At 39.9% G+C, this 11,156-nt stretch overlaps 1 protein-coding gene across 2 annotated transcripts; it reads right to left on the reverse strand.

Moving 5' to 3' along the window:
- Positions 1 to 1,363: 1,363 nt before the first annotated feature.
- adcyap1b (adenylate cyclase activating polypeptide 1b) lies at positions 1,364 to 7,430 on the reverse strand. 2 transcript variants are annotated; one of them, XM_023265100.3, is made up of 5 exons: positions 7,117 to 7,430; positions 6,604 to 6,708; positions 5,473 to 5,607; positions 5,013 to 5,117; positions 1,364 to 4,415 (listed from the first exon to the last, which is right to left on the reverse strand). In XM_023265100.3, exons 2-5 carry the CDS (start codon positions 6,705 to 6,707, stop codon positions 4,232 to 4,234), a joined length of 528 nt encoding a protein of 175 aa, XP_023120868.1. In that variant the 5' UTR covers position 6,708; positions 7,117 to 7,430; the 3' UTR covers positions 1,364 to 4,231. The 2 variants fall into 2 exon arrangements, with proteins under 2 accessions (XP_023120868.1, XP_023120878.1); XM_023265110.3 differs by lacking the exon at positions 5,013 to 5,117 and having other exon boundaries at positions 7,117 to 7,414.
- Between the last annotated feature and the right edge of the window lie 3,726 nt (positions 7,431 to 11,156).

Raw genomic sequence — 11,156 nt, forward strand, 5'->3', positions numbered from 1 at the left:
ACAGCTAAAGAGTAAGGAGACAAACTATACATCTCACAGGTAGCTCAAACCCTGACAACTGACAATCTGTCAGCCTTTTCATAGCAACAGGGCAGCTCCCATGAATCAGCGTCCTCAGGGAAGAAACAAAGATGTATCTCACAGACTGTGAGCATGTGGCTAATTCATTTTGTTGAATTTCATTAATCGTCTTTAACACCTGTGCTCCGACTGTTGGCGTTATTACAGAATCTGTGAGAGACATATAGTGTGCGTCTGTGTTTCTTCTGCTCTGCAGGCAGTGTGTGTGCACACAAATGTGAGGTGTAATGCCGAACCCCATTCCAATGCAGAGCCCGCTCAAGGTCTGCTTGTGTAGAGCGCACAAATCACCAAAAACACTTATAGACATGCACACAAGCACACCCGCATACACAATCCCTCTATTTCGCTCCTGCTCCACAAATACAAACACACTTGACACATGCGTATACATAACCGTGTCCCTTTGTGGACCGTTGCCATGCAACATCTCTCTGATTGTGTTAGTTGAGCTCTGGTGCATGTGCACTCATAGACGCACACACGCGCACACACAAACACACTCACTCCTACTGGCTTATGAGGATCAGATCACACACACAATCCTTTGCCACACCCATCTTCCTCTCCCACGGGACACAGCTGCACTTCCAAGGCCAAGGATGGAGTGAGGAGAAAGACGAGGCTGTTCCACGAGCAGGGAAGCTCTCTCCCAGCTCTGCTGCTCAGTCTTGAGTCGTGGCTTTTCCTGATGAACTCCTTGGAGACGTTTGGTGGTTCTTCTGTTTAAGTTTCAGGCTTATTTATTCTTCATGAAATGCAACGTAAAATTCTAAAAAAAAAAAACTTAAAAAGCATCCAGAAATGTCATTATGTGGTGAGGATAGATAAATAAAAGACGCCTAACTCTGCTTTTTGCTTAGGGTGTGATGTTAGTGTATCTTTAAAGGTTAGCTCAATTCCACACAATGCACCAATACTTTCTCATATTTGCTGTTTCATTTCTGTTTGTGATCTGTTTTTGGAAAGATAATTTTAACTTGATAGGGCTTCAGGTTATTGGAACCCACTTAGAGCTGGTGCTGTGATTTCTGGATGATGTCTCACCTTATTTTCTCTAACATTTCTTGATGTTTTTGTTGATTACAGGGGACGATCTGTGACGACCAGAGAAATATGTGTCTTGATGATTACGTAAAGTCAACTTTGAAAGATAAATTACAGCCTGATTCTAATGGAAAGACTCTGGTCAGCGTGTATAGCATGGCCTTCCTCTTTGTTCCATGACACATGTATCATCTTTAAAAGGATGTATTTCAAAGATTAGACATTGATTAGAAAATTTTGTTGTTTACAAAAATTTATTCATACAAATCTTACAACACTTTCATAACATTGAGAAACGTAAAACCCCATATAAGGACTCCTGTGTGTATAACGATGTCACTTGTACTAAGGTTCACTTTTAAAACACATTGTTTTCAGATAGATAAGAGATTAAACATTGAAGTAAGGCGTTTGGCGCTTTCAGAAATATCAACAACAGGCATTTTCTATGATCTGAACAACATCTCTGTTATGTTCTGAGACCCTTTTATTCTAGATAGTGATGCACATAGTTGGAAATAATATATAGGGGCTCTTTTCTGGTGAAGAATAAATTACTGACCAATATCTAAATAATCAACAACACCTCATAATCAATAATAACAAACACTGGTCATTGTTCACAACTCCCACAGACACTGAACACCCCAAACTCATGCACACACACGCACACACAAACACACACATACACACACACACACACACACCGCCTGCTCCATCAACATATACAGCCTATTCTTTTTTCATTTTTTACTCAAGAAATCATTGGCCATGCTTTAAAAGAAAGCCTAATTCCACTACTCCTGGGGCAGACTAAGCTGAGCGATTAAACAGAGTAAAAGGAAGTTTCAATGTAAGCTAATGGACTGCAGCATTGTAGGGCCACTAAAATTGCCATCTGTCACGTGTGGCGAATTTTTTTCTTTTTTTTTATTGTTTTTGTTTTTTTTCTCACGTCGAAGCAAGGCACCAAAGCCAAAAGCTGTTTCCACCTCCACGTGCACACTCATTCGCTCACCCATTCACCTCACTCACATAAACAAACATTAAATGCACACGCACGCACACACGTAAACACGATATGCAAACATCCACATCCACACAAAGCCTGTAGGATAAAGCCTAATCGAAGAAAGTGTGTGTTGATAGTTTCTATGGGGGGGACACAGGCCACTGATTAGATTGCAGGGGTGCATAAAGCTGCATTTGCATAATATTGAATAAATACATAAAATATCTCTCCAATAAAAGTCAGGGGGGACAACCCTCTGCTTGAGGGCTGAATTTCATTCACCTCTTTTCTAGTGGGAAACTCAGAGTGGCCTCATTTGGCTTCACTCACATCCTTCTGCTGAAAACAAAGTGAGGGTAATTCAACATCTGATATGTTTCTTATCAGACTCATTGACCCTGATCTCACTGTGGCAGGTGAGACAAGACACCTCAATTTCAGTTTCTACGTGGACGTGCGACAGCCCTTCTCTGGCTCGTGGGCGCTGTAACCTGTCTCTTATGTAACTGCCTACTTTGCTTTCCTTCTCTCTCGCACACACACACACTCTGTCTCTGCTCTCTCGTCCTCTTCATGCATTCCTCCGTTGTTTCATCTCATCCTCACTGCACATAACCCAGCAGACGTCTAACACAGATCAGCTTTGTCTCAACAGTTGTACCACACTACCGCACCATCAACTATTTAGCATCTAGAAGCAAAAGAATCCTAAAAAACTGCAACCAGGACAAAAGCAAACAGCAAAAAGGGGATCCAGTGTCTTGTTCCTATGATATCCACAATGACAGTAGCAGAGGAGGTATATAAAAACAAATTCAACAGGTCAGTGCAGTACCAGTTTCTACCACCTCTAGCCCTCCTTGTTCACATTTCCATTACTAAACATGTGATGCTGAAATAGGCTTAGCACAGTTCACCTCCCAAATAGCAACAAAAGCACAATGACATGCAGTTCGTACGTGAAAATTCGCAAGGTGTCAGTTTCTACATGCACCAATAAATTGGAAATCAGAGTTAAGTATTCCTAACTGTAACTCAGATGCCACCACTCCTCTCCAACCCCACCTCATGCTCTGCTTCTTGCTTGTTTCTGAATCTTTGCAGTGCTGCCCAAATACAATCAGCAGCTGAAGCACATTCCTCCAATATAATTCTGTTGACTGACAACAATGAGATGAATATGTGCACTGAGTAATTTCTATACTATACATAATACACACATGTGGAACATTCTTTACACAGTCCTAAAGAATGATGCATGATTTTTGTCCTACTGGAAATGACTTTGAGGCAAGTGAGCAAGCAGTGTTCTCTGCATCAGCAACTTCTGTGCTTCCTTAATCTTTAGTAAAGGCAATGGTGCCCTTGCAAAAGCCTGCGATGAAATTTCTGTTGAAAAGAAGGTTGGATTTTACCACCAGGTACACAAATTGCTGTGTAAGTCAATCAGTTATCCATCAAATGAGAGGCTGTATAACAAAAGCCATCTGAAATCCCCCCTGGAGGGGCAGCAAGCCATACAAACCCACAGAGCTCCCATAAAGGGAGCGTGGAGAAGGGTGGACAAGGGCAACATCTATCATTTAGGATAAGTCGGATATGCCTCACATAGCATGCTCACTGCTTCTTTGGGCCTGTTTTGGAAAACAAACAACACTAAAAAAATAGAACGTCGGTTACAAAAATAAGTATAACATTCAATACTTTGATTGTCTTTTTAAAATCTATTTATTTTCTGCATATGTAGATGACTTTTAAAGATTTCAAGCGCATAACGTTGAAGGTGCACAATTATCTTTTTTTCTGATTTCTTCTTCTTGTTTTTTTTTCTCATTTTGTTTTGTTTTCAACATCTTAACATGAAAATAAAATATTGGTCCACAACTGTGCGGTATCAAGTGCTTTTGTACAAAAAGAAAAAAAAACGATATTATTATTAAAATATTCATTTTAATGGCTTTACTTCATACATAAATACATGTTGAAAGAACACAGGCGCAATCCACTGTTGGTCAGGTATATCTGAATGACTTTGATTTAACGACTGGATGTATATATACACAGGAGGGCAGTTTGGGCGCTTTAACGACGCTACAAATAGGCAAGTCGACGTCCTTTGTTCCTAACTCTCTGTCTGTACCTTCTACCCAGAACCGCTGCCAGGTATTTCTGCACGGCCATCTGCTTTCTATAGCGGCTGTAGCTGTCAGTGAAGATCCCATCTGAATGTCTTTTGGATAAAGGCTCTGACCCGTCCTCCATGCTGTTATCCTCACTGCAAAAATAAACACACCAAAAAAAAAAAAAAAAAAAAGACAATTAGTTCAAACTGCGACTTCTTGACAGATTTCTCCTCCTTTTTATTATTAGTATTTTTTAACAATCTCTCCACCTTGCCGTGATGCAATCATTAATAAAGCATTTATGGGGCCTTTTATCCTATTTTTTTTCCGTTGGAATAAAAGGCAAGACAGTGGTGATTTGAGGCGTTTTGGAGAAAAGTTATCAATTATTCATTTAGATCCCATTGCTTATTCTGACGCATGATTTTTTTTCATTAGCGCAAAGAAAATCGTTTTATGGATTAATCACACATAAATCGCACTGGATTTTACTCGTTCTTAAAGGACACTAATCATGAGCGAAGAGCCACGCCACAACAACAACAGCAACAACAACAACAACAGCAATAACAAAATGCGTAATGGAAATGTCTTTTCATGGAGGGGTAACGACAAATCAAAGATGAAACCACGCACATAAAATGACAGACAGCGACGGGGCAGCCTGAACTTGTGCAGCGCAGAAAAAACGAGGAAAAAGAAAAAAAGGGAGATGACTGCAGGTGAACGCTGATAAGAAATGCCCTTACCCTGCACGAATTGTCATCAGAGAATGCAGATAATGTCTCGCTGTTAACTGACCCAGGATCTCCCTCAAGGCTCTATCTAATTCTTCCTCAGCATGCCTTTCTGGTCTGAGATGATAAAACGCCAAAACACATAGATCATCAGTGACAAAAAAAAAAAAAAAAAAGCGCAGACAAAATGATCAAAAGTAGCCTAAAATGTCCCCACCCAGCCGCTGCTCCAAAATCATATCAGGTGGAATTAAATCGGAGCCTCGTTGTGTTTCATCCAATCTGTTCACCTTTTCTTTTTTAACCTCCAATATCAACAGCATTAACATTTTAGGCTACTCGGTATGAAAATAACACAGAACAAATAACATGTGAAACTCTGGGGGGGTAAACAAAGCAAGCAAACATTATCGCAAAAAAAGTCATTCAAATGGAATCCAGGCTTCAGCTTGTGAGCTGGAGGCACATTTACCTCTTCTCTGGTGGGTAGTAGAGAGTGTACGCGTCGTCGTTCAAGGATGGTGGGCTTCGTATAGCAATCTGGTCGCTATCAAAACCCATGTCGGATAATGAATTCCCGTCCTCATCGAAGGCGTCGTTTTCAAGTCTGCAAATGGAAGAACATTCATCACAAATTCTGATCTTCCCGCACAGGTGGGACGCAGCACTGAAAGAATGCCAAATGTCTGCAACTGCTGCTAAAATCAGTGGGAGGTTAAATGCGGTCGGGGTAAAGGAAGAAAACGAAAAAAAAGAGAAAAGAAACGCAGAGGGTGTTTTGAAATTAAACCAGAAAACGAATTTATTGAATTTGAACAAAAAAAAAAAATCAAACAAAAAACCCCCCAGAATGGCTTAAAAATATATTAAATATGCACTGCTTTGTGTATTTATTTTTTCTTTGTTAAAATGTTATTTTTTTTCTTTGGGAAAAAATCGTTTTTAATTCCAACTTGCCGATCTGAATACCGCCTCATTAATAATTTAAAAATCGAAACAATGGGTGTGAAAAGTGATCGCCTTTCGTGTAGGCGTGGAGCCAAAAAATATTAAAAGAACGCTGAAAATAGCTGTGAAAAATTTGAATCGATAAGAACCACGCCCAAATTATGAATATGCTTTTCACTGTTAAAAAAAAAAGAAAAAGAAAAAAAGAATAGATCTTAAATGGGTAGAGCTCTCCTATTCGTTTTGCCTCGCCTCTCCTTGGTGACGCCAGTCCACCGTCATCCCAAGGGCTATCCATTGCACAGACTGCAATCTCATTTTTAATAAGGGGAGTTCTGTGAACCGTCCCACCGGACAGATGCCTGCATGCAATTTCCATAGGCATTTTCCACAGAAGACTTGGATTCGTGTGTGTTGAAATGACTGTATTTCCTTTTGTTCTTCCTCTTAATTCGATGCTTAAAGATTGCGCGCATAGTTGGTGCATACTGGCGCGCGCACCTATTCGAAATAAAGTGTCTAAATCACTTCATGATAATTCAAAAAGCAATATCAGCATTGAACAATTAAGATGCTAACAGCATTTAAAATGGGAAGAAAATAACAACAACAAAAAAAAACTAGCAGAGTAAAGATGTAGAAAGCAGAAGCCTACCTAATCTTAGGGTAACTTAGTCCGATAGGTGTGCAGAAGACGCTGTAGTGCATTAAGATTCCGTAGATGAGCAAGATTAAAGTCGCTTTACTCGAACTGGCCATGCTGTTAGAGAATGAAAAACGTGAAACAGGTTAGTCACTACAAAGAAACAACATGATCTCTCTTTGTTTCATGAAATCTACACGCTGCTGCTTCTTCTTTTACAACTAGAAAGCTGGAACCGGTTTAAATTAACCAGATAACATAAAGTCGTCTGGCTTAAAGCATTAAAAAAATATATATCTTTCTGCTTCATTCATCCCATTTCGTTAAAAGTTTAACTGCGGGAGGCTGCTGACAGCGCATCCTTTGCATGCAGCGCCAGAGTAATTAAAAAATTGCAGATCTCCATGCAAAAATGGGATAATTTCCATTACTTTATCTCACTCTGCAGCACTGAATTTCTCCGGTTTTTTTTTTTTTTTTTTTTTTTTTGCTTTGTTAAAGACAATCCGCAGACAAAGAACATACCTATTGCAGGGGAGCAGGGAGAGCGCTGAGCTGGAGGATGTGATCCGGGCGCGGCTGCTGTGGTGGAGAGAGAGAGAGAGACGGTATCTTTCTCACGGCACTTCTTTCCTGGCTGAAGCGCCTCCGTCGTCTCCTGATGTGCCCCTCAGTGCAGCCTACCACACTTTTAGTCACAATTAACGGGACTCGGTCAGTCGCGGAGGCAAACAAAAACTCGGTGGGAAAGTGCGCTGTATGTTCGTCTACATATCGTTGCTCTAAACTTTTGTCCTGCGCTGTGATTGCCTTGGATTTTTATCCATGCATCGTAAGCCTTGCCCCCATCCTCCTCCTCCTCCCTCCAATAAGTCACATTAAGGATGCTATGGACGTCATCAAGTCTTCCTCCCGGAATATAATAGTACAGTTTCTTCCTCATCGATGCATCAGTCAGACTCACCCCCACCTCTCCGCTAAGATAGAAGTTTACTTCCAAACTTTCTTCTCTTTTTCAAAACGCACACATGAAATCACGCACTGGTGCAAATCAATCTGTGCGCACCGCAACCGCGACAGCTTTTCTTTTTCCCCCCCCTTCTTCTTCTTTCTTTTTTTTCTCACGTCACCAATAGGTCCAATTATGCTTTTAATGATGATGACAGAGCTGGGAAATGTTCATCTCTGCCGCTGTTGGTTTCATATGACGGGATGGTTTTAGTCGGAGGCCTCCGGGGAGTCCGGAGCTGTCCGGTGCTGAAATGAATCAGCTCAAATTGCGGCTTTTAGACTTTACAGTCACTTTTTTCTAATCATTTCCAATAATTGCTCGTTAGATATCCAGAGGTTGGCTTTTAATGGCTTACGCGATGACAGCACTAAGGTCTGCCCGTTAGATTGTTAAAGTAATCTGATTTAAACACGGGCTGGTGACGCAGGATGTCGCTTCAGACAGATATGTGGCTTTTTCCAACATTGTTCTGAAATTGTCTGCCTCGGTAGAATGTGTTGGTTGACGTGTTGAAACGAAAAATGACCAGAAGAGCCCCACACTGTTGAGTTATTTATGTGTCAATTAACCAGGAGGCAGTCGGGCCTAATTCTGTCCATATAATTTGGTGCGTTTAGGCAATAACTTCTTTATGCTTCAGGCTTTTCGATATATTTTTAAACTAATAATGCAGTCAAATAAAATTGCAGTGGACTAAACTTAGAATTGACAGGCATGACGTACAACTGACAGTTATCAGGGGAGAGTCAGATACAAGTAGCAGGAAGACTTTTAATTTGGAAAGAGTCTTAATAAACTCATTCATTTGATGGACCCATAAGAAGCTTCGTTCTAATCACCAGCTGGAGGTCCGTGCAGTTTCTGATTAAACACTGTACACCTGTGAATCAGACCTATAGCTCAGCATCCTATTGAAGAGAGCCAAAGAGGAGAGACATTCACGTCAGCGCTTTGTTTACTCTGACGCAATATGACGACCAGAGGCAGTCACTGGCAGAGGGGCCTATCCACTCCTTGTTCTCACGGAGCCCAACTTAAAGCCCATATGCTTCAAATGGAGCAGACTACTAATATTAGGCCTGGTGCAGCAGGTAAAGACGCAGCTCTGTAGTCTGAGCAAACGGCGCCATCATGAGGAGAGAAGAGGAACAAGCAGGGCTGAGCTTCATTCATCACGAGCCAGGCACACAATGAGCAAACCCTCACACCTTCATTTTGTCTCAGAATGAATGTCTGCTTTGACTTAGTCACGGAACGTGAGTAGCATTTATGTTTTAACATGTTTTACAATGACAATTTTGTATGTAAGCCACAAACAAACACATTTAAATAATGGGCTTAATTAGACACATGATATATCATAAGCATAACATGATAAAGGTCTTTGATTCTCACCTTCTACACTCTAAAAAATTGTGTTTGCATTGAACAAAAAAAAAGAGGGGGAAAAAATGCCAAATTTTGCCCCAGTCTTTTTGAGTTAAGAAATCTTCTAATGTAATTATGCTCAGCTAACAAACTACACTAGTCAAGGGAATTATCCTTTAACGACTGGCAGCATAAAGACAAATCTTTGCATTGATTCTTCACAAAAATGAAGTGGTTCCAAGTTGTATTTCTACACTATTTAAAGATCATTTTCAGTGTTCGCGGCTGCATGGTGGAAAGGTGGTTAGCACTGTCACTTCACAGCTAGAAGATCCCAAATCTGTGTCCCGACCCTCCTGGGATCTTTCTGCATGGAGTTTGCATGTTCTTCCTGTGGATGTGTGGGTTCTTGCCAGGTTCTCCGGCTTGCTCCCACAGTCCAAAAACAAGCTGAGGTTAATTGGTGACTTTGAATTGTCTGTAGGTGTGAATGTGATTGTTTGTCTGTATATGTATCCCTGTGACAGACTGGTGACCTGTCCAAGGTGTCCCCTGTCTTCACCCTAAGTCAGCTGGGATAGACTTCAGCCCCTGTGACCCTAATGAGGATTAAATGGTGTGTAGATAATGGATGGATGGATGCACTGATGGATGGATGATTAAGTGTTAGCGGCATGCTTAAGTGGCTGGTATTAAGTAGGCAGGGGAGGGGACTTGAAATCCTTACCTCAAGGTGAAGAAAAATATAATTGTCAAGCCAATTTCATAAATGACCTCACCTTGAATTCAGTTTAAATCAAATAATTCAGAAATTTGAATTAGACTTACACCCGATATTGAGTCGATGGAATTACTAGTATGGTTTAGTCAACCCAATCAATTAATATAATGTTTGCAACTTAAAATTTTATCTAAGTCCTTGAAATTATTATGCAGCCATGCATTGAATTAAATTGTCAGAATAATTCCCTTGAATCACTTTTTTGAGTGTGTGGTGATGATCCATTAGAATGAAGATAAGTGTTTTCACAGAGGGGATGTCTAGCAGCAATTAACATCTCACAACATTACTTTTAAGAGACCCGAGGAAGTAAAATTATTCATATTTAATTGAAAACAAGTAAATGTCAAGAAAATTAAGAAAAAAGAATAGAAACGCTTTTTCCTGCCCTATTCGCTGTTGGGCTTAAAATGCTTAAATTAGAAAAATGAGACAAACAGAGAAACAAAAATTAAACATAGTGTACATTGTTTGAAGTATTTTCTTTTCAATGCATTCTCATCTTTTAGACATGCACTACTATTTAAAAGTTTGGGGTCACCCAGGCATTTTCATATTTTCCATGAAGACTCACACATTTATTCATGTGCTAACATAATTGTACAAAGGTTTTCTAATCATCAGTTAGCCTTTCAACACCATTAGCTAACACAATGTACCATAAGATCACAGGAGTAATGGTTGTTGGAAATGGGCCTCTATAACCCCATGTAGATATTCCATTAAAAATCAGCTGTTTCCATCTAGAATAGTCATTTAGCACATTAACAATGTCGAGGCCAGGGGTCACCAACCTTTTTGAACCTGAGATCAACTTCAAGGGTACTGAGTAGTAGGAAGGGCACCTTGTTTGATACAAACTTCCTCAATAGCAAACTTGCGCCATCATCTTTAAACAATAATAATAATAATGAAAATAATATGTAAAAAGACTGTCTGATCACATTTATGTTAATTATTCCTTACAATAATTATTAACAACGATTTCCACAACAATGATGGTAGGAAACACACGCACGCACACACACACACACACACACACACACACATGGAAATATGTTCCAATATTTAAAAGTCAGAGGTATCCCATCTCTGAAACTTTGGTAAATATCTTTCTTGGAAGTTTTGTATCAATCAGCATATTTGCAGCATTTTGTTCAAAATCACACCAGTTACATTTCTGTGCAAATTGTCACTTCTAACATTTTTAGGAAATCATTAACTGTCATCAAATCATGCTTCAATTGTACAAACTACCACCTTTGTAACATTTTTGAACAATTCATGAACTCTGTCCCATGTTTGTACAAATTATCAGTTATGTAAGAAAAAAAATCAACTCTTTCACATTTTGAAATGAATCCTATCACATTAGTACTAATCACCAGCATTTTTCACCAGCAT

The sequence above is a fragment of the Amphiprion ocellaris genome, chromosome 10, assembly GCF_022539595.1.
Source record: "Amphiprion ocellaris isolate individual 3 ecotype Okinawa chromosome 10, ASM2253959v1, whole genome shotgun sequence".
Lineage (NCBI taxonomy): Eukaryota > Metazoa > Chordata > Actinopteri > Pomacentridae > Amphiprion > Amphiprion ocellaris.

Excerpts from the sequence above, each read along its gene's own strand:
- adcyap1b (XM_023265100.3), bottom strand. The coding sequence starts at position 6,707 with ATGGCCAGTTCGAGTAAAGCGACTTTAATCTTGCTCATCTACGGAATC. Across the intron at positions 5,608-6,603 it reads CTAAGTTACCCTAAGATTAG|ACTTGAAAACGACGCCTTCG; the intron begins GTAGGCTTCTGC and ends TTCCATTTGCAG. Across the intron at positions 5,118-5,472 it reads TACTACCCACCAGAGAAGAG|ACCAGAAAGGCATGCTGAGG; the intron begins GTAAATGTGCCT and ends TTATCATCTCAG.